This window comes from Mixophyes fleayi, chromosome 10 (assembly GCF_038048845.1).
Source record: "Mixophyes fleayi isolate aMixFle1 chromosome 10, aMixFle1.hap1, whole genome shotgun sequence".
Taxonomy (NCBI): domain Eukaryota; kingdom Metazoa; phylum Chordata; class Amphibia; order Anura; family Limnodynastidae; genus Mixophyes; species Mixophyes fleayi.
This window is the reverse complement of record NC_134411.1, coordinates 7,419,847-7,444,505: the sequence shown is the minus strand read 5'-3', so window position 1 is coordinate 7,444,505 and position 24,659 is coordinate 7,419,847. Positions and strand designations below refer to the sequence as shown.

Here is a 24,659-nt window from a genome sequence, read left to right as displayed (position 1 = left end):
CAAGCAAGACCAAGTAATTTGGAGTCTAAAAGTGGTGCACAACTACTGTTACGCGTGAAATCCGAGCTGCAAGAAAACAGTAAGGCATTAGAGGTTAATGTATGCTCAGAATCAGAAATGACACCAATCCCTGTGGAGAGTCCATCCACCAGTGGTATGTCTAATCGTGAGTATTCTGTTAGTGTACCCATAAAGAAGGGCCCTTTCAGCAGTTCTGCTGATGTGTGCCTGAACAGCCCGAGTGCAGCCGTTTATACACAAATTGAGGATGCCACTTTGGAATATGAAGAGGATGAGGGGGAGAAATTGTTAAGGCGACGAGGGCGCTAATGATGATGTTGATGAGGATGATGCAGACAGATACCAAATTGCCTTTCTTAATTTCTATTTATATTCTACAGTCTATAACGGCTGAATAGTTTTCTATTTTACTCCTAGTGGAGAGGGGATCTGATGCAGACAGATACCAAACTACCTTTGTCCATTTCTTTTTATATTGTTCAGTCTATGCAGGCTGCTTTTTTTTCTATTTAACTACAAGTGAAGGGTGTAATATACACCCAAAGACGATGGCTACATTGCCAATAGTCAAAGATGGAGGGTTTGTCTGTATAATTTGCAGGCAAGTGTTAGAATTAAGGACGGCCTAACAGGGATTAAACTGTTTTTTTCTTAATTTATTAGCTTTAGAATTACCTCACTTATCCAAGAAACTTGTGGAGCACTAAATTAGGTTATTTTAGACCAAAAAAATACTATTTTTTACAAAAATAGCAAAACAAAACCAAAACCCACAAGGGCGGTTTTGCCAAAACCAAAACACGAAGGTAATCCAGATCCAAAAGCAAAACATGGGGGTTAGTGACCATCTCTAGTATATATATATATATATATATATATATATATATATATGTGTGTGTGTGTGTGTATGTATAAAATCTCATTCAACTATATAATACTGTTCAGTACAGGAAACACAGTACAATACTACAGACAGTAACTCCTTCACCATATTTTTCATGTGTAAGTTTTCCTTTATCTATATTGCTCTTTTCATTTGAACACTTAAATTATCTTGGCTCTATTTATCTTAGTCTGCTTTCTGTTTCTATGTAACATATAGATAAAAATATAACTGTGATCTTATGGAGCAGACCAACCAGGACCTGATTAGTGTGAAAACTGATGTCTCCAATATCAGGTTTGCACCATATGTGGAGTATCTATGATACATACATCTAGATGCCAGGCCAGACGCCTAACTTCCTTCTCACCCCCCTCACCATACTAACATGCCTTTCCTCTCCCTCCTGCCCTCCCTTTCTCCTTCTTCGGAGACTTCCCTTCCAACTTCCTTTCCTATCCCCAGCTTTTCTTTTCCTTATGTCTACTTTCATTGTCACCATTCATATTGATCTATTTTTTTTTGCAATAGCTCTTTATTTGTTATTTGTTCAATGTGATTTATGTTATTTACTGTTTAAAGATTAAAAAATACCCTAATAAAATATGTTTAAAAATATATATATATATATATATATATATATATATATATATATAACTGTGAAGGTATAAATCAGTAGAATAGTTGGATAAAATGTAGTTGGTACAGAACAGCAAGAACATTTTATTAGTAGTAAGTATGGTTGGTTAAGTGTACTTGGAAAGGTTTAATAATAGTATCAGCAATACTAATAATATTGTATTTGTAGTCAGTAAAATTATTATAAAACAAAAACAAACCCAAAAAGTGTTGTAAAGATATAATGTACTTACATTCCTTGTATTCTGTTGTGTTTCCTTGTGTCGAGGAATTAGAATCTTGAGTCTACAGGTAAAGTGCAGCAGCAGATCTTTGTCTAGCAGACAAAGGTGAGAGAGACTGAAGTGCCAAGACTTAAAAAGTCTGGACCTGCCCCACCAGAATGCTTTGCACCCAGGAGTACAGGATGACATGATCGCACACAGATGGACAGATTCTGTATGTCGGCAGGCACAATGACATAATTGCACCTGGCTCAGGCCCGGCGCTCCCATTAGGCAAGGTTAGGCAGTTGCCTAGGGCGCCGGGCTCTGGAGGGCGCCACAGAAATGAAATTACTTTAAAACTGTGCGGCGACCGCTGACCATACCTTCCACGGCCGCCGCACAGCTTCCGATAAATCCACGGGGAGGGGTAAGGGGCTTTGGATCACCACCGCCGCCTCTCTGCTCCGTCTCCTCCCCTCCACTCACCGACTGTCGGGCGTGACATCATCATTACGGCCCGACAGTGTCAGTGAGTGGAGGGGAGGAGACGGAGCAGAGAGGAGCAGCTTTATGGAGGCAAGTAAAGGTAAGGAAAGACGTGGGGAGGGGGGGGGGCTCGGATTGTGAAAGTGTGCCAGGAAGGGGGGGGCGCGGGTTGTGAAAGTGTGCCAGGAAGGGGGGGGCGCGGGTTGTGAAAGTGTGCCAGGAAGGGGGGGGCGCGGGTTGTGAAAGTGTGCCAGGAAGGGGGGGGGGCGCGGGTTGTGAAAGTGTGCCAGGAAGGGGGGGGGGCGCGGGTTGTGAAAGTGTGCCTAGGGCGCCGAGGACCCTAGCACCAGCCCTGACCTGGCTGAACACCTCCATTATGTAAATGATAGCTTAATCTATATCTACACAATGGGACTGTAGATACAAATATTAAAAGCCAATTGGTCTGAAATGTTCTGGATGTAGTGACATTGCTCATCAGACAGTTTTTGGATGCTCTGATCAGGGAGTGCTGTCTCGCGATTGCAATCACCTGTTGCTGCAGGGGGGCTTGCTTCTGATACAGCAATCTGATTGGCCCTCTCTACTTTAAATGACTGGGAGCGCTTAGACAGCTATATCGTTGTGCCTATACCTTGTTGTCTGATATTTTTTCTAAAAGTTTGATGACCTGATACTTACTGCCAACCTCCAGCCTGTTCCTGGTTATTTTCTGCTTGACGCCTGACTTGACCCTTGGCTTGTTTTTGTAACATCCCTATTTGCTGCCCACCTCAACCTTTTGGCTTGTCTACGGTTGTTATTGCTCTCCATGACAACTTGAAAAAAATAAATAACTTACATTGGTATCCTTAAAATGTTTCTTGGTTATTTTTTTATTCATTATTTTAATATTAGAAGCTAAAATATATTTTTATCCTTTTGGGAGAATGAATAAGTGAATTTTAAACTTCCATTTTTCAGACCACAAATTAAGCTTCTTAAGGTCTCAGAATCTCCATCCCATACAGCCAGTATAGGTATACACCAGGATAAGCTGTAAAGGAGATACATTACCTACGACATACAGGCCCCCATGCCTATCCCCCAGTCTGGGAGTTAAAAGATTACATTGAATAAAAATAGTTAAAATAAACTTTATAGAATCTACAATAAATTTCTGGTGTAAAATTACACGTATATAGAAAAATGAAACTACTTTAATACCCCTCTTAAACATAGTAAAAAAAATGGAACATCTATAGCGGCTAAAAATAATTACAAGCCAATTAATTTGTGGAAGTGTATAAATTACTGAAAGTGGTGTCTTTTAGATTTGGTGACCAGTGGCTGTAAATATACATCAACGTAGTGAGACAAAGTGAAGTTGAAGAACCTATTTCAGATACAATGGTACTGCCTGGGGTTTCTGCCCAGTTCCTATGTATTTTGGGCAAATGAGAGACTATAGTCACTAGTTGGTGTACCACCTAATAAGTATCCATATTGGAATTAACTAATAATATTATTTACTATAGCTTGACAAAGTAATAATCAAACTAAATATTTTAAAACTTCATTCTGTTTTAAATAGTATTATGCCCAGTGGTCGAAGTGGAAATTTAGAAGTGCTGGTATGAAAAATGTAATGGAATTTAATAGTTTTACAATGAAGCCAGTAGGAGAATTGGCAGTATGGCATACACCTCCACTTCAACCACTGATTACACATGTTTCCTATCACTTAAACCTTTTATTATTTTTTTGTTGCTGTTTTTTTAATTTGATAGTTTATCATGTTCCTGTGATCTTGATGATTCTTAGGGCTAGATTTACTAAGCTGCGGGTTTGAAAAAGTGGGGATGTTGCCTATAGCAACCAATCTGATTCTAGCTTTTATTTATTTAGTACCTTCTACAAAATGACAGCTAGAATCTGATTGGTTGCTATAGGCAACATCCCCACTTTTTCAAACCCGCAGCTTAGTAAATCTAGCCCTTAGTGTTTATATAAGCGCTGCCAATTGAATATGTTGATCCAGTAATTAGGGAATCCGTTTTATAACTGTACTTTCTTCCCTGGCTCACAATAGTGTTTTGAAGCCACTTTTAAAATGGATAGCTGAACACAAGCGTGATCAGGGTTATCCTGTGTCATTTTGGCTGGAGGGGGCCACCTAGAAATGTCCATTTTATTGTGCATTTTATTCTAAATCGAAGTACAGTTCTATGATTATTATTATTATTGTTCTGAAATAAACCACATAATCTGTTGCTGTTGCTGTTTTATCATTTATTGCATCTCGCAGAATTTGTTTCCTGTTGTACAGATTGTTGCATTAGTTGGCCACTGAAAAAAAAGCAACCTATTAGTCAATAATTTTACAAAGTGTAATAAACATTTATTATCTTTTTTACAATTTAGGTTATAGGTTTCAGATAGATACCAAGTAACATATCATCCTGTTAATCATTCTTGTTCCTGTAATAAATACTTCATTATTTTGTCATTTAATCATATTCACTATACACAATGGGCCTGAGTCATTAAGGAGAGCAAAGCATAAAAAAGGAGTAACATTTGCACCTGGGCAAAACCATGTTGCATTGGAGGGGGAGGTAAATTTAAAATGTGGGGACAGATTTATAGTTGGGATAGGGCATGTCCTAGATCAACTTTAAATTTCAGTGTAGTAATAAAGATATTAAGTATTTATGTGCTATATGAAAAACAGACAGTAACTTATGTGCAAAATAATAAACTAATTTGCACCCCTTGCATTGTAACATGGTTTTGTCCAGGAGACTGAAATAAGAATTTTCTTAAGTTAAGATCCTTAATGAATCAGGCCCAAGGTTCTTATTGCACATTTTGATCAAATTTTGAATGCCCATCTACAGCAAGAAAGTGACCTGTGGGAGATTACAGTGTGAGGGACTAAGGACTCCTTTCCAATATATTAAACATCTTGGAGGAAACTGTGGTTCTCGTAGAATGAAATCCCAGGATAATAGCATCTTAAATCTACTTATATGCTGCCCATTTGAGTCTTCCTTCTGGTAGGAGTACCTCTGTATACCGTCATTGATTTTAATATAATTCTTTTATGTGAATGTGAAACTTTTATTATGAAATAAATAAATAATCTTTGGAGAAAAACAATATTACCCTAGGATTTTGCGCCTTTTCTTTATATTTTTGGGTACAATATGGAATATAACCCTGAGATGTAATGCTTCTGATGCAACCTTTTGGAAGAGGTCACTTTAATAAACTACTACAGGCACTTTCTCAAGATATTTTCTAGTAAGTATAATAAGAATATAAGTATATAAGAATATCACGTGTGAATTAGATATTCTTCACTTACACAACGTTATAAGAGTGATAAGAATATAAATATTCTACTAAGCCTCCATTTCACATGAATTCTCCTATTTGGATTTTGGATCCTAAATACCCATTGTTGAAATAATATTGTTAGGTTTTCTTACGTTATTGCTTATGTTTTGTTTTTTGTAATTTTGTTTACATATTTGTGGGAACTATGAATGAAGATTCCGGTACTACTATATTTACAAATGAAGATTTCAATATATTACAAATATCCCACTTTCATTTGAATGTATAAAATGTTGCACTTTGAGGTTCGATTAGCGCTTAATCAATTCAGTGACAAGCGGCAGGAGAGAGGAGGATGCTGGGTCCCAGGCACCGCCGAATTGGTAAGACAAAAGAAAAGACAGAAGAAATAGAAGAAAGAAGGTCAAGTATGGTAAGTAAAGAAATGGAGGGGAATGGTGATAGGAAACAGCAATGGAGGGGCAAAAGAATGAGGGGGCAGAGTGAGTGGATGCAGAGGGGGCAGAGTGAGAGGGGGCAGAGTTAGTGTGTGGAGATGAAGAAGGGCATGGAGTGTGTTTGCTGTAAATTATTCTTTGACAGAAATATAATTGAAAAAAAAATATAAAAATATTCTTTTCTCTTGGATTTATGTGTATTATTTTTGCATACAACTAAATAAGTATTTCTGTCCTGATCTAAATACTTTTTTTTTTGACCCAACTACTTATATGGACTGCTCAGTAATTATTTTGGAGGGGTGCCTTGAAACAATTATGGAGACTCTTAGGGTGCCACGAATTGCAAAAGTTTGGGAACCACTGGTTTAACATATTAAATTTACACAATATCAAACAGGTCACGGTAGATGGGCATTCACAATTCAATTCAATTTCAAAATGTGCTCTAAAAACTTCATATTTATTTGAGATATTATAGTTAAAACTTACTTATATTACAGAATATAATACACAGATGTTTGTAATTGTGTCTGAGCAAAAAACATTTTCGTTAATATATCTGATCTTTGTCCTAAGTGTCCCAGCCTGTGGTTACCCTCCATCTGAAATGTTCAGGAATCCTGACTGGTTAGTGCATCAGGTAGTGGTTCTGGAAGTTTATTCCAGCAAGTTTTTCCCACTGAGTACTTTTTCTAGACTTATTTATTGTACTAAATACACACCACAGATTACAGCTCTTACAATTAAAAAGTTCCAGAGTGTTCACCACATTAAGAAACTATTACACAACCCTAACATAAAGGAGCATACAATGATCTTTCTCCCAGAGCCAGGATCCAGATTCTGAGACACATTTCACTCCTTTACGAGCCATGTAGGGACCAAGCCCAATGTCTTCCCACTTTTGGCAGATGTACATAGTCCACTGAGGCTTAAAGATCAAAGTCAATACTGTCCCAATTAGAAGACTCCTGTTGGTAAGGAGTCTGCTCCTGTCTCTATCTGAACAATGTAACATTTTAAGGATGGGTCTCTACTTAATTTGCTTCTTTGTCTTATCCCCTTGTCACATATTCACTATTTCCTATCAAAGCATACAATGTTTACTATACTATTCTCCCTATCCTCCCATGTCCTTATTGTTCTAATTACAACATTCTTTAAATTCCCTGCTTCACACAGTCTACACATCTACATTGCTCCCTCACTACTCCACTCCCCACTAATAAACACTTGTGAACTCTTTTCTATCTTAAATGCTTAACTCTAGTATCCTCAAATTGTCACCATAAAAGAATATCACATCTCTCTCATCTTTTTCATATCCCTTTCTCGTTCCTGCTTCTATTGGCTTATGATATAACACCAAATCCAGGTTCCCCCACATGCCTCATAAATATCATTCTGATTTAGAACACTATATGTACCATCCAGACCTCAATATTCTACCGGCCTCAGCACCATAGTGGATCCCACTGTGCCCATTGCCCCATTTACTTCTATTGTCTCTCATTACCCCTCACTTTAAAATGTAATATCTCAAGGGCAGGGCCGCCGAGAGGGGGGGGCTTTTACTAATTACCCGGGCCGTGCCCTCAGTCTGTACTCCTTTTTTTTTTTAACTTATCTTTTTCCGTTGTTTTTTTTTATTATCTTTAGGACCGGGAAGGGGGGGGGGGGGGGAGTTGGTGGCGGTGCCGCGATCATGTGTGTATACAAATACTCACATGATCGCGGCGCCGGCATCCTTCTCACATCCTCTGTATGCTGTGAATGTCATTCAGTGAAGAAGACAGTCATAAGAAAAGAAAAGAAAGATGAAAGAAAGCAATACAGAGGTAAGGGAAAGAGGAGAGACGCAGAGAGGCACAGGGGGATGAAGGAAGGAAGGGGGGGAAATTCAGCATGGCACAGGGGGATGAAGGAAGGGGGGGGCAAATTCAGCTTGGCACAGGGGGATGAAGGAAGGAAAGGGGGCAAATTCAGCATGGCACAGGGGGATGAAGGAAGGGGGGGCAAATTCAGCATGGCACAGGGGGATGAAGGATGGAAGGGGGGCAAATTCAGCATTGCACAGGGGGATGAAGGAAGGGGGCAAATTCAGCATGGCACAGGGGGATGAGGGAAGGGAGGGCCAATTTAGTATGGCACGGCGGTTGAAGAAAGGGGGGGCAAATTCAGCAATGCACAGGGGGTTGAAGTTTGGGCGGCAAAGGCAGCATGGCCCAGGGGGATGAAGGAAGGAATGGGGGGCAAATTCAGCATGGCACAGGGGAATGAAGGAAGGGGGGCAAATTCAGCATGGCACAGAGGAAGGAAGGAGGGGCAAATTCAACAAGGCACAGGGGGATGAAGGAAGGGGGTAAATTCAGCATGGCACAGGGGGATGAAGGGTGGAAGGGGGGGCAAATTCAGCATTGCACAGGGGGATGAAGGAAGGGGGCAAATTCAGCATGGCACAGGGGGATGAGGGAAGGGAGGGCCAATTCAGCATGGCACGGGGGTTGAAGAAAGGGGGGGCAAATTTAGCAATGCACAGGGGGTTGAAGAAAGGGCGGCAAAGGCAGCATGGCACAGGGGAATGAAGAAAGGGGCAAAAGCAGCATGGAGAGCGCAGTGCGATCATAAGGGGGCATAGCGTGGTGATGATGAAGGGGCACAGTAATGTGTGTGATGGCACAGGGAGCTTTTGGCAATGTAGTGTGTGTGAGGTAGATGGTGGCTAATTAATGGTTGCTATTTTGTTTGCAGGGCAATGGGAATACTATTATTTTAATGTTGGGGCTGGAGGAAGGACTAATTATTAATCATGGGTGCTATTGATTTAAGGCCGGGGCTTGTTGTAACTTTCTAAATGTAGCCATTTTTTTCCAAATAGGGTCCCCCAACATTCCAGGAGCCAGACAAGCCGCAACTAAAGAAACCTGCAGCCACATCGGATGAAAGTGAGAAGAACAGGTAGGAGACAGCAGGAGAGTGTGTGAAATGTTGTGATTCTAGTGGGACAATGTCAATTTTTGGTGAGTGTTCTGCCCAATGTAAGGTACAGGCCAAGACTGTGAACTGTGTGTACACACTGCATTCTTTGTGTATTACACTGTGGTGCTAGATGTGTTGAAAGTCAGGAGTGCTTGGACATATGTGATGCTCCGGTGAATTCAGGGGCTAGCGCTTTTCCCCACCAGGCATGCCCCAATTTTGCTTAGCTACGCCCCCAATTGTATGACCACACCCACCTCCAATTTTGCAAGTTAAAAAATTTTGCAAGTTAAAAAATTCTGCAAGTTAAAAAAAGTAAAAATTGTGTAAGTTAAAAAATGTAAAAATTGTGCAAGTTAAAAAATTTTGCGCCACAATTTTTTTTAACTTGCGCACCTGTAAGGGGGGGGGGGGGGGGGGCCATGAATTTGTTGTACCGGTGCCCTGAATTCCTCTTGGCAGACCTGCTCAAGGGCAGAGTCCTCCACCCTATATGCACGGTCTGTCTATTCTGTCTTCCTCTCTTGTCCCTGTCATGCCTTATGCTGTTTCTGTCATGCAATTTACTGTCTTATTTGTATACACACATTTATTATTCTCGCTTATCTGTGCCCATGTATACTGACTGTTCTCATGTATGCATTTTGTTATTTTGCATTATTTGTCATGTACTCTAATTTAATAGCTGTTTCTTCATTATATATTTATGTATTGTGTAGTCACTGCTTAGTTTGTAGATGTGTACTTTTCATCCTACTATGTACGGTGCTGTGGACACTTTGTGCCACCTTTATAAATAAAAGAGAATAATAATGTTAAACAATGGGCCAACCACTTAACCAGACAAAAGTGTGATCACCTTATTATCTTCGCATCTAGAGTTACGCCCCAATTTAACCCATTATAAAACTTTTATGTGAATTCATGCTGTGGACTGATCTGCACTCCTTGTATAATTCCTTTAAGGGGACATATTGGAGAATCTAGTGGTACCTGGCAACATTTAAAAACAATGTTAACATAGATACTAAAATACATATAACTGTAAACATTTTAATGCAACCATTCAACTTTTATTTTCATGTAGCATGTCACCCTGATCTCACTGTATGGTACGGGATTCTTGATGTATGCCCTCTGCTATCTGTGACAATAAAAAAAAAATCACTTATTAAATACTTTTAATTGCTGGTAATGCAAGATCATTGACCTGTGGTGTCTGCTTGATCAAACCGTTGCACTGTAACCTGTTATTCCGGAGAAAAATTCTGCTATTGAAAACCTATTTATTTTTACTACAATGCGCCATCTACAGCCTTTACTTTTTGATCCACTACCAATAATATGTTACATTATTACTTACTTGGTGTAATTATTAGGTTATAATTTATCTTATTGCTAGTTTTCATGGATATTATACAAGTTTTTAAAAGTGAAAAACCATTGGCAAGAGCACCAAGTTGTCTTATCTTAAGTAGGCCCTGAGAGAATGGAGGATGTTCCTCCTCCTCCTCCTCTGCTCTGGAGGATACAAGCAAGCAAATGTTTTGATTTTAATAACTAAATGGTATTTTTTTGATACCTTATAGATCATTAAGCTCAAAACCTCATTAGCACATCCGCTAACAGGGTTTTGAGACACTGGCTGTCAGGGACTACTCATTTCAATTTTTGCACGCAGATTTATCAAAATGCAAAAAGCCCTATTATTACTGTTCAGCGAGGTAGGATGACATTTTTATGTTCATGATACAATAGGATGGTCTTATTTGAAGGTATGCTATTATATACTGCACAATGGCGCTAGCCATGTTGCCTGTGGGCTGACAACATTCCCTCTAGTGACTGGCCATGTCTCTGGTGACTGGTCACACCACTTCTGGCGGCTGGACATGCCCCTTCACACTACTTTATGGGCTCCTACAAATATATTCCCCTGGTGGGTCCTTCATGCCACAGTCCGACTGTCAGGATCTGCCTCTGGCTGCTTTGCAGCATCGCCCATGGGGATGCTGTTCTTTCTTTGCAGCTCCTGACTGCTGGCCTTTGTTTGGACTTTGTCTTTTATTTACACCAGCCCTGCAGTACCTCTGTCTCACCAGAGGTGGTGCTATTGTCACTTTCCCCTCATCAGCAGGAGTTAATCTTCTGCTCCTGGTTAATCCCTGCACCTGTGTTTCTGCCTATTTATGCCTGCTTCCCACAATGCACCTTGCTGGTCATTGTTATTGCTGTTGCTCCCTTGGACTACCTGCAAGCTGCTATCTGTTTTCAGGTCCTGGCTATTCACCTTGCTCCATTAAGTTCTCCTATGCCTGCTGTTTGTATTTATTGCTAATACCTGTTTCCAGCCACACCCGAATATCTGTTATTTATGCTTTGCTTTACCAGACCCTAACCTTCACTGCATATCGGGATTGAGTTGTTTCTTCAATAAAACACCTTAGGTTTACTAAACTGCAGGTTTGAAAAAGTGGGGATGTTGCCTATAGCAACCAATCAGATTCTAGCTTTCATTTATTTAGTACTTTCCACACAATGACAGGTAGAATCTGATTGGTTGCTATAGGCAACAACCCCACTTTTTCAAACCCGCAGCTTAGTAAATCTAGCCCCTTATGTTTTTACATTATTCCTGGCTCCATAGCTGTCATTACAAATTTCAGTTATTAGAAAGGAACGTGACATGGACACGTCTTCACTTCATATTGCACAATACAGCTACCATCTCTAATATGGTATTTCAGTATTTCACAAACTGTAATATACACAGTAATATATATTTGTGAGCTCTTTAGAATTATAGTGCTACTTCTTTATAGTGCCAGCATACAACACAGGCCGAAACTGATGTTATAGTGACAATGTGTTGTAAAACGGGTGACATACCTGGTAGTCAGTGAGGATGGCATTAAACTTGGGGGCATTGTGGCACAATAGTCCAATTCCAGCCAGGGTACTATATGTGTGACGATTAGTATGCTGCTAGATTAATTAGCATATGACGCACTGGACGCTAGTATTTATGCATGGTAGAGAATTTTGACTTTAAGATCCAATGGTGCTGGGACTGATGTGAATGATTCAAATATTGTCTGTAAAATACTGCATAATATGTTGGCCCTATGCAGACCCTGACTGACCACCAGGAAAACTTGCACTGCAAGATTGGTTGTCTCATTCACAGGGGGTAGAGGCCGTGATGTGCAGGAACTCAGTCTAACGTTTTTGAGCTATATCGTATTCCAATGTACTAAAGATGTGGGGAAGGAGCTTCAATTTAGAAGCACTTTACTTTATAACAGAATTGCAATGTAATGTATTTTCCCCTCCTGTTTCATATCTGAAAGATTACATTGGGGGATTTATTAGGCTTTTAAATATTTTGGGCCTCATGTAGAGTTGGATGCAATTGATGCCAAAAATATAGGCATAAATTACAAATGTAAGAAGTACTCAGTTTGCATAGTATGCAGAGTAGGTGCACATTACATACAATGGGATAAGTGTATCTGTCGGTACAGGGCTGTGTTGTAATCAATAAATGTAAAACAAAGTAAGAACGTGATCTGAGGTCAAGGAGTAGGAGTTTTCCTGCTTATAAATTATTAATGCAATGCTGCTTATTGCTCATTTTCGTTGGAGCTTAGTTTGTTGTCCAATGATGATTTTTTTTTTTTTAGTCTTCTTAACTCCTGGAAGGCCTGCTGGACATCCAGAAGATGGCAGCCTGCACCCCAGGAATAAATTCCTTAAAGAAGTGTGGGTGTTTTAGGCATTTTTGTAAGATGCACTATAGGTCCCATTTGGGTCTTGGTAGCCATTAGTATGCTCGCACTTGTAGTACTACCATACCCAAACAATGTAAGGTGGCCAGGACATGCTAGGATTAGTACTGCACTATGTAAAAATTACTTCAATGCCACTTTAATTGGTAATCTTAACCCAAACCCACTGCACCAGGCGTGAGAATAGCCCAAGTGCTTTGAGCATGGGGCTGGTTTTTTCCTGGGGAACACCACAATTATTGGAGGGTCTGATATGCCCTAGGGGATTCCAGGTCTTAGGGCTGGTTGGCACCCTGTAGGTTTCCCTACTGTAGTGCCACTCGCACACCTTTTTGCTGACACCGGCGTAGACAGGTAGCACTAGAGTAGGTTTACCCTGTGATCATCATCAGCAAGTATAGTGCCACCTTCCCTCCACCATTCAACCTCTTTAAGTATAGAGGGGCTGACTGGGCAGATATGTCTCAGTCTACATACTGATTTATATGTACACCATTGTACTGCACATATGCTTAAGAGTTGAACTTGCATCCAAGTCTGCGCCACTCTCTTTATACAATAATAAGTTCACAGAGACATTAAGTCCCAAATATTGAACATATTTCTCAGTCTCCGATATATACCTTGTGTTTCTTGTTTTGATAACCTCTCTTGATTACCTTAAAGTGCTGGATCATCAGTTTTGAGAATAAATGACCATTTAAAACTCATTCACAGCTTGGTTAAAACATAATCTAATGGCTCAAAGGTGGATAGTTTTGTTTTCACACATGACCGTACAGCACATCATTTAATTGTTATATAGCACTAGTTTCATAATTGATCATAAACCATGTTGCATGGGGATACTAAATAATATGCATCTGCTGCACTGTGTGACCTCTTCAGCATATTACCAGGTTCAAAGATAGATAATAAAAAAAAATAGATTGCCCCGCAATAAATACTGTGATAATTCTATTTTACCAACTTTACCTGGGGGCAAAGGATGAATTTTAGTCATTAAGACTGAGAAAAATGTTGTATAACTATATATTGATAATATGTAACCTGACCTATCATCGTGCTTAAAGACCACACTTTCTTCACACTTTCTTATCTGGAGACTGATCAAGACCCAAGGCCACAATTAGATAGTGCTTTAATAAAATGCTCAGAGCAGCAAAGATTTTCTTCTTTGGATTGTCTCCTATCATCGAGGAACAATGAACGTATGGAAGATAGTGGGTGGTGTCTTCGGTGGACTTGTGATACTGGCCATTGGATTACTCATTGGTCACTTTGGTATCTCTAAGACCCCATCCTGGGCTAATGAACTTTATCAAGATGTTGATGAAAAGTTCATAAGTGAGTTCATGAAAGAAGTAGATAATGTCCAGATTGAAGATAATCTGAGGTAAGAGAAAAACATGGATTGTGACAAAGAACAAAATAATGACTGCTCTTTGTCGGTAATTATTGCATTCTTCAGGTTTTTCTTATTATAATGATGACACAAACTCAATGAAGCCTTAGATCTATAATGCCCTTAAAATAATTGTACCGGTCTCTGACATCCTGAAGGGGAGCTTTAACTTTCTGTTGCTGCAAATAATTAAACTATATTAAAAGGCTGTTATGAGCCTTATTATTCCAATCTATCCATGCGAAGGTCACATTGTGATTGATGTTGGGAGTATATCCCCCTTATGTTTTACTGCATAGTGAAGGTCTATGACAAGACAGGATGACTTTATAAATATATCTAGTACCTCTTATTACAGATAAGTGTGATTAACAAGAAATGAGGGATATATGGGTATGTCTCTGCTTTACTACTCATTTTAGAAGAGCAATGTCATTGATGTGGAAAATATATCAGCATATATGTCCCTTAAAGGCATACCAGTGTGAAAACAGGGAATGGTTTTATGTTTAAACATAACCTTTAGAACGTTCTGCCCTCTGAGCCTTCACCTGCGGTCCACAGCTTCTTCCCACTTTATTGTAAGATTTGTTTGTTATATAGTAGCTTTTAATACCTGTCTATAATTACTTCTGATAAATTATTACAAATAGGTGTCTCTTTCTTTGAGTAAATGTATTATTTTAGCTTATTGCTGAGATTAAGGGTATTGTATTTTGAAGGTTAGAAGGCTCCTGAAGTGTATTATTATGTTGTTTATCGCTGCTTTAGAAGCATATAGTTGACAGCTGTTTTGTGTGGATAAAGTTTAGTAAGAAAAGTTTTTGGGTTTTTTTAGTGGTAATTTATTGGCGATGTGGCTATGCTTCTCTTCCTTAAGCAATTGGCTCAATATTGCAGCTTGTTTGGCCCAACAAATAACCCAAATGCCTGCAATTGATCGGATTGTTGTCAGGCATGCTAGAAAATGCCTTTAGATTGCCCTGTGTGTGCCATCATCTTACACAGCAATAATAGAGCCTTATGAAGCTGGTTCTGTGTGACCAAACAGAGCAGTGATGTTATCGCACAGTGCTCAGGCCAAGTAATAGGTTCAGTCTGTACTTGGCCACCTTTAGTTTCAATGGGTTGTCACTTCCCTTTGTGCAAACAACAGGCATAGCCTGAGCCAGAATATATTATTCAGTGTAGCAAGGAATATTGTAAAGTCATATTTAGCAGCTGTTCAAGTCTCTTGTAGAGACACTATAGCAGAGATAGAGTTGGCCGAGGGGCATCGTTGCATATCCTCCTGGCATTAGCAGGGCCAGATACATGAATGGGCGAACTGACCTGCTGTCAGGCTCTGAAGACTTTCTTTTATTTCTTTAACATTTGGAGGGGGGAGAGGCTGGATGTTTCAGGCACTGCTGCACTTCCTGGTGACTGGTCCTTTCTCCAGGACCAGCCCCCTCATTGTAAACTCTGCACCACAGATTATTTCCCTGAACTGTTACTTCTTTTCATCTTCCTCCTTCCTCTTCCCTCTCTCCCACCTCGCTTCATCTCAAATTCCTCCTTCAGCCCTCTCACCTGCTTCCCTTGCCCTCTCATCTTCTTCCCTTTTACTTCCCCACTTCCTCGTATCCCCAGCACATTTCCGGAGGATTACTTCCATAAGATAGACAGAGGAGTATACCGCCCACAACATGCTAGAGCCGACAAGTGTATTAAGGGAAACTTACTACATGAGCCACCACGATTTGTGAGGCATATAGGTATGAAAGGGTTAATGAAATAAAACCACCTGTCTAAAAATGACATTTCCTAAAATTATCTCACCACTCCATTCTGCCACCACTAAGATTTAGATCCAGAGCTGACACTCTGAAGACCTCTTCAGTTTTTCTTTGATGTATATCGGAATATAATCTGAACGTAATTTAATCAGACTAATTGTAAACCATAAAATTATTTGCTATAAAACAGTGTTATAACACCAAGCTTATCTAACATGTGAATCTGTTTAGGAAAGAAAGACATAATGTTATTAAATGGAGTTTAAAAATGCTTTTTGTATTAAAAGGATAACAAATTGACATAAAGAAATACATATGCAAAACAGTTTCTTAAAATAAACAGGAATAACAACAGAAAGAGAACACAAATGTAATTCCCATGTAATCTGTTGCCAGGGGGAAGGCTTGAATGTGGACAGCTTCTCTATCCAAATGACCCCTAAAACTGACATTTTTTAACAAGATGTTAGCACTTTTTAAAACCATTTTTTTTTTTCCAACTTCAAATCCCACCCCCTCCCCCCCCTTCCTTTTGAGCTCACCAAACAAGGTGCACTCTTGTAGGACTGGTTTTATGGCACAACATACTTCTACTAATGAATTATATAACTGTGATATCTGTTCTTGGGAGCATAATAAAGATATAATATGACACTTAATAAGTGAGTTATGATATTCCGCACATATGCATAGGAAACATCATTATGCAATATAGACTCCTTAGAACAATCTGTTATTGCTATACTTCCTGATGAAGTTGGGTCTATTGATGGCGCGTATAATCCGACTGATTTAATTAGTTACACATATGTTCAGGGAGCTTCTCAAATATGAACTGACTAACACAGAGACTCATTTTCGCATGTCAGGAGTCATATGAGTTGTGGGTGTCTGAGGGCTGGTGCAAATACACACTGATGATAATGATTGTTGCCAGCACTAGCTAACCACCTCTGGTTGGATGAAGGTTCACTTCTGAAGCTGAAAGGGTGCTTCCTTCATTGATCATGTATATATTGTACATTTGTGAGGGTATGTTAGTATTTTTTTGTTTTTCGTACAATAGACCAAAAAGATAGATTGTAAGCTTGCGAATAGGGTTCACTTATCTCTCTGTCTGTATGTATTAACCAGTATTGTTTGATTAATGTTTGTTCCCAATTTTAAAGCGCTACGGAATTTGCTGGCACTATATAAATAAATCATGATGATGAAGGAGCATAGTCCATTCCCTGTGTACTTCTTTAGAACAACGTGGGCTGTGCACTACTACCGTTACTATGGCAATAGCTGCTCATTATTACCGTTACCACAGTAATTTCTGATTTTTCCTCGCAGGTCTGTTCTTTAGAACAACGCCGGGAATGTTATCTGCCCCCAAGAGTTCTACCTCTTGTATTCAAATTTTTTTACACTGTTATTCCAACCTAATAGTCGATGGTTATTTTGCTATCAAACAAAACGTTTAAAAAACTGTGTGGAAGTGTATTCCTGTCATAAACCTGGCACATATGCTACTGGTGCAGATCTGCAGAACCTTTTTTTTTGTGAATGCCTTTTATGTTGTGTGGGTTTTATGCAACTCTGTATCAGCCCAAAAGAGGTTATATACGGAGCAGCTCAATGATTGTATGGATGATAAAAGGGTTAGTAGAAATGTGAATGTTAGTTACCTGTTCAATGAAGTCTAGGATCATTATCTAGAATTGAGAGCTTTTCAGACCGTTTCAATGTGATGTGTGGATAAGAACCATTGGCTCCACAATCTCTCTAGCAGAGATTGGAAGTTTGGGGAAACATACTATGAAGTCTGAATGGGACCAAATACAACCTAGTGAATATTTTTATAAGACGTTTCTCTGATTGGTGGATTTCAAGTGAGAGTTTAAAATTTCTTACTTGCAAATATTAAAAATATTAAAAAAATATAAAGAGATTAGCAATTTTTTTGTGCAAAATAATATTAAATCCTCTTTTATATTAACTATATTATATACATTTAGAGGTTGTTTGCTACCGTTGCTATTTCATATGTCAAATAACATAGTACATTCAGGACTAGCCATTCTTATTGTATTATTTTAGTTCACCTTTTATTACATTGATGTTCACTGCATTATGCTGGACACTATCATTGAAAAGAGTTTACACAAGTAATAGTGTGAGGTAGGAGGAGGTAATCAGTCTAAACCTTTGCTCCAGAAAGAAGCATGGTAAGCTTGAATGAAATACACAATTCCCTAAAACTGTAAATAAATATTTAAATACATCAGTCTTCCATTAATAAAAGGTTAAGGAAGCAGAAATAAGCATGCAATTATTGAAAGATATTTGTATCTTGGAATTGTCCAATGTGTAAATAACCAGTATTAAGATGTGAAACTGACATCTATGTTCCAAATTAAGAATTACCTTTTTGTATAAACAGATTTGTCTGCCTAACTCTTTTTATTTGTACATTCATATGTTCTGACACCTTTAGCTATATGTCATGTCTAGCTTTTCTGAAATGCTGAGCTTGATAAATGTCCTCTTCTACATTCCCCATATTAGTTGTCAAAGGTTTTAATTTAACTTTTATGCTCTGCTAATCATGCTCTTGTTTTTCTTCCAGTCCATCCTATGTCGGCCTTACAACAGGGACACTTGATCAAAAAATTACATTCATACTTTAACATATAAAAAAGACCCTTAATTTTAATTTCATGTCTTTACTGGGATGTTGTATTACATCTCCTGGGACTATAGCATTGCCTGATGCACAACGCAAACATGTTCAATAGTTGTTTAGATGATACTATTCCTATTTCTGAGTCTACAATCCTATCTGAAATATTTTGTGCCTTCTTAGACTGAGAGGGCCTGAGTCATTAGGGAGAGCAAAGAATCAAAAAGGAGTAACTTTGCACCTGGGCAAAACCACGTTGCATTGGAGGGGGAGGTAAATTTTAAAGTTTGGCACGGATTTATAGTTGGGGTAGGGCATGTCCTAGATCAACTTTAAATTTCAGTGTAAAAATAAAGCTATAAAGTATTTGTGTGCTCAGAGCCTGTGCTAGGGTCCATGGCGCCCTCTCCCCCCCCCCCCAAAAAAAATCGGCGCCCTCCTCCCTCCTCTCCCCTCACCCCGTCTTTTCTTACCTTGTCTCACCACCACCGCCTCTCTGCTCCGTCTCCTCCCCTCCACTCACTGACACTAGTGAGTGGAGGGGAGGAGACGGAGCAGAGAGGCGGCGGTGGTGAGCAATAGCCTCTTCCCCCCCCCTCCCCATGCATCTGAATGCTGTGCGGCAGCCGTGACAGGTATGGTCAGCGGTCGCCGCACAGTTTTAAAATTAATTTCCAGTTCTGTGGCGCCCTCCAGAGCCCGGCGCCCTAGGCAAGTGCCTAACCTTGCCTAATGGGAGCGCCGGGCCTGTGTGTGCTACATGAAAAAACAGCCTGTATTTAAGTTATGTACAAAATAATAAACCAATTTGCACCCCTTGCATTGTGACATGGTTTGTGCCGAAGAACATTTACTCTTTTTTTTTTTCCCCCTTACTTTCCTTAATGACTCAGGCCCAGAGTGAGTTGTATTTTTGAAAGCTATGTTGATCATTTTGTAAAATCTCCCAATGCTTATTTGTGTTTTGTTTTATCAAACCATTTTTTATTGTATGTTAACATTAGTATGATTCTCTAATCCTGTGAGTTTGCTTTTTAATTTTTGCATAAAGTCTCACATAGTACAAGCATTAACAAAATGCATAAGATAAAATATGAATAGAGGAGAGAAAGAAGAACATATCCTACGTGGTTCCTCATGCATTATCTTATAGGGCTCATGTGCATGCACACTGCATCTCTCCAGAGGGACCAATGATCACAGGGCCAGTGCAAGCTCTGTGAGACCCCTAGGCAGCTCCCCTCCACTGGGTGCCCCCATCCCTGCAGCTTCTTACCTTACAGCAAGCAGGAGGTGGGAGCGGCATCTCTGTGCTCTTCAGACTGGGAGTTTTGTGCTGGACTGTGACATCATAGTCATGTGCTACACTCCCGGTGTAACACTGACCTTGAGAGGCAGCAACCAGTAGCTTCACAGGAAAGAAGCTCCTTATATCCGTGATCAACACTCTATGGGGATGGGCATTAAAAAGACGATGACTACCATTGTGTCACTCATTAAGTATTTAGCTGCCCCTAATCATTGGCACCCTAGGTGGCTCTGTAGTTTCGCCTAATGGTAGGGCCGGCTCTGAATATTACATTCCTGCACTTCCAATCATTCTCTATCACATTAAGGTTTGTTACCCTCCAGTGGCTAAGGAGGAGGAATTCAGGAGTCCAGAATACATTGAATCCGTTCTTTATTGTAAACTGTGGTTCTTCCAAGATACAAGTTATATTATAGTAAGGTTTCAAGTTTTATATAGGTTTTTATGAAATAAAAGCACCTATTTTTAAAGGTAGATGGTAAGGGTGCAATATTGTTTTGAATGGCATCAAGTTCTAGTTAATGAAGATTTTCAATTTGTATTGTCCCTTTATTTTGCAGTTATTCCCCAGTGTAACTCACATCATCTTTCTCTCTTTCTACAGACAACTCGCTAAGTCCCCTCACATGGCCACAACTGAGGGAGATGAGGAATTGGTGAAGATGATTCTCAATCGCTGGAAAGACAAAGACTCAGGTCTTGATGATGCTAAGGAGGAACGGTACGATGTTTACCTATCATTCCCTGATCCAAAGACTGCCAACAACATCAGAGTGGGTAAGTCAGACACCTGGGATCATGTTGTCAGTGACATTAAATAGCCCTGCAATACTAATCTACTGGTCTACAAATACATACTGGATGGAATAATTATCTTATTATGTATCTGAGTTGTAATTCCAGTTTGCAGGTGGCTTTAACTAGTAATTTCAATGGGGCATCATTTGCACATCATAGGTGTACAAGATGTACCCGGTCAACCTCTATAGCACACATAAATCAATGTACTTAATATTATCAATGTACTTAGTATTATAAACTCCACATATGTGTGTGTGTTTGTGTCTGAGGATGTCTGCCTTAGTAAATCATGTAAAGATACAATGTCTTCTTCAAAAGTTTTGTCCTTGGCAATATCCTTATTTTAGGATATTCAATATTTACCACTTCCGTATGTAAAATGTAATCCTCATCTTGTGGACAACTGCAGAGTTCGACTTCTTGTCTTCTGTATATTGGGTTATGGTCCGTGTATGTAGTTATTATTATGTTTGCATGGGCAATGGCACAATACCAAACATGAATAATATAAATTAAGGAAAACTACTAAAGGGTGGGCAACTTACCCTTTCATACACAAGTAGAATAAGGATTTCATATACTTAATCTCAAGGAGAGGCATCTTGTAATTCACAACAGATAGCCATCATCATCATCATTTTATAGCACCACCAATTCCGCAGCACTGTACACAGAATATTTGTCACTCACATCAGTAAGTGATCCCATTGGATCTTACAGTCTAAATTCCCTAAACAAATACACACATGCTAATGTTAATGTGCATAGAATTTATTCACATCAGTCCCTGCCCCATTGGAGCTTACAGTCTAAATTCCTTAACATGCACAGAGAGAGAGAGAGACTAGGGTCAATATTTGATAGCAGCCAAATAACCTACCAGTATGTTTTTGGGGTATGGGAGGAAAAAAACACAGGGAGAACAAACAAACTCCCCACAGCTAAGGCCCTGGTCCGGAATCAAACTCAACCCCAGCGCTGTGAGGCAGAAGTGCTAACCACTGAGCCACTGTGCTTCCCCAATTAGATATATGCTGCCCAAACCTGCTGTAATTGAACAGACCTACTAAAATGTGCTTAAGGTTACAATCAACAAACTACTACATTTGAGTTTTGAAATTCGAGTTGCTTTATTTCAGTGACTTCATAAGAAAGGATTTCCTATTTGGTCATAAAGTGCGTGTTTTGTATTTAATCATAACTTATTTTTGAATACATTTCAGTAAACATGCAGTGTTTTATCACCAATGCCATCTGTCATCTCCATTTCCTCATCAGTTACATCTAATGGTGAAAAAAAATTTGAATCACGTCTCACAGAAGAAGGTTTACACGCTGATCAGAACCACTCAGCTGTAGTTCAACCATTCGCTGCTTATGCACCCAGTGGAAATCCTAAGGTATTCAATAAACATTGAAGGACTCTCTATACAGATGGACCTTATATCTACCCAGTATGACTTTAGCTGTGGACATGAACATAATGTATTTCCTTTACACTCTGTATAGATAGACTTGACATGACCAATGACCACGATCATAATGTAACAATATTCTATTAAATTGTATATAAACATAGAACACTACATATACCTAACATGACCTGATTACCGGAGATGATGATCATACAGTTTTGTTGCACGCTGTACAGCCATAGGACATCATGCCTACCCAACCTCCCATCCCTACTGGACATGACCATAATACAATTCTACTGCACTCTATACAGACATAGAACACAACAGGCCCTAACAGAACCTGATCACACACCATGATTGTAACAAACCTGTATCCGTTCAGGTGCACAGTGACTGATGACAAAAAAATGAAATCAAAACCTGGTCATGTTATATGGTGCAGCCATAAAATGTTAAGTTAGAGTCTGGAATCTTTGGTACTTTAAGGATGTGTAGAAAAATGGGTTTTTGAAATTCTGGTCATCCATTCTGTCAGTTACATAGGCTGAGACATGAGTTCCACATCTTGGGCCTGGTTCAAGGCACGTGTACTGCGCGCTTATGAGGGGTGATTTTGCGCACGATACGCTCAGTCAGCAGATAGGTGCCTAGATGAATCAGGCTCCTTGTGTACTAAATAGTAACATGTATATGACCAGTAGTTTGAGGTTTATTCCTGAAGTAGAAAAAATATATTTTGGTATTTGATCCAATCTGTATTTCTCTCTGTGTCTCCTAGGGACAGCTGGTGTATGCCAATCAAGGCAAACTGAGTGATTTTGAAACCCTCAGTAAAAAAGTAAACCTACAAGGGACCATTGCTATTGTGCGCTATGGAGGAGCTGGCAGGTCGGCTAAGGTGCGTCTCAATGTATTGCGTTACGTGCAGTAAAATTGTGTGTGACAATGTTATTCTAATCTTTTAGTAATTATCCATGAAGGTAATGTATATAAAACCTAGTGTAGTTTATTTTATGAGATAGCTGACTACCTATGAGAACATCCTCCTCCTCCTAATCCCTATTTCCCTTTACATTAAAGCAATTTTTTAGTTCTGGCCTGTATGTCCTTAAGAACACTGATAACAAGAGCAATGCGCCTGATGCGCACAGGGGCTGGTTGTGGATTTAAGGAGGGTTATATAAATCTCAGCTCTCTAACATTTTTCGACAAGGTTGGATTGGTGATTGCTATTTTCATCAAGCTATTACTTTGGGCATGACCGTTTACCAGCTAGAGATGTGCAGTATAATCACACCACTGCACTTCCAGTATCCAGGTTGAGCCACCAAATGTAAGGAGGCTTCATGGCCAGTTGCCTGCTTAAACTTTGTGGCAGAAGAAGGATTTCACACCCTAGGATGCGCTGTTAGCAAAGATCCCTATACCAGACTACTACATGGCCAAGATCCAACTCAGGAGCTATACAAAAGGGCTTTTAATAACTTGGCTGTTTGTGTATACATATGTGTGTGTGTGTGTATGTATGTATGTATGTATATATATATATATATATATATATATATATATATAATGTGTGTGTGTTTCCGTAATATCAACGTGATCTGTAGTTATTTAGGATATTTGTTATCTTGGTAAGTATAACTGGTGAATTCCAGTAGTAGGAGAGAAACTGGTTCAATTAACTGGCAGTGTGTTATTCAAAAAAAGTTATTTATATAGGACTGAACCTCTGATAACAAGCCTCAAGAGTTGTCAATTCATTACCAGCAGCAGGTCATTAGTTCATTCCCTGATGCAGGATGCTGCAGGTTGTAATTGAGCCTGTGGCTCACTGCACAGAGACGGTACTGATGTGACTTGGAGTTCAGCAGTTCAAATCCAGCAGAGGTATCAGTTGGTATAAAAAAAAGCCTGCGGAAACAGAGCTCCCACATTATACTAGAGAAGAGACTAAATCCCAAATGGTAATCCCTGTGAGTTGTATGACACTCCTGGATTAGCAGGTAAAGTCTTTGGAGAAAATTAATGCGGGTTAGTAAGTTTATAATAAGGTTAATAAGTTGGGACTGTTTCTATGAATGTCCATGTAGGTTACATTAAATCAGGTTTATTGCTTATAAGTCTCAGTGTGAGCAATTTTTCCCACACCACACAAATATCTTGCTTTCGATTCTAATAGGGGCCTTGTGAAGCTTAATGTGCCTCCCTAACATATCTGACAAGATTACTATGGGAACCTGGGTCCAGGGATAGACTTCTTCCCTGGTTGTCAGTACAGATAACTAGGTAACTAAGTTATATCACAATGCAAGTCCTTCTCCCACCATTCACTAGCTTAGGCTGGGTACACACTGGAGCATTTTCATCAAACCATTGGGCAAATCAGCTGACATATGACCGTTTGGTCGGAAGTCGGGTTAGTGTGTGTAGTGACACGATGGTCGAAAGTCATTCCACAGTGTCGATTGTCGGCTCATTAGGTTGATCGTACTG

The 24,659-nt window shown here is 39.4% G+C and overlaps 1 protein-coding gene across 1 annotated transcript in view; it reads left to right on the top strand.

Annotated features, from left to right (window-relative positions):
- The first annotated feature begins 6,608 nt into the window (after positions 1–6,608).
- NAALADL1 (N-acetylated alpha-linked acidic dipeptidase like 1) overlaps positions 6,609–24,659 on the top strand; it is a 53,934-nt gene continuing 35,883 nt past the window's right edge. The window contains exons 1-5 of the mRNA XM_075187797.1: positions 6,609–6,657; positions 8,896–8,975; positions 20,549–20,721; positions 22,024–22,145; positions 22,942–23,061. Coding sequence (XP_075043898.1) covers positions 6,625–6,657; positions 8,896–8,975; positions 20,549–20,721; positions 22,024–22,145; positions 22,942–23,061 — 528 coding nt within the window. The 5' untranslated portion in view covers positions 6,609–6,624. The remainder of the gene's footprint in view (positions 6,658–8,895; positions 8,976–20,548; positions 20,722–22,023; positions 22,146–22,941; positions 23,062–24,659) is intronic.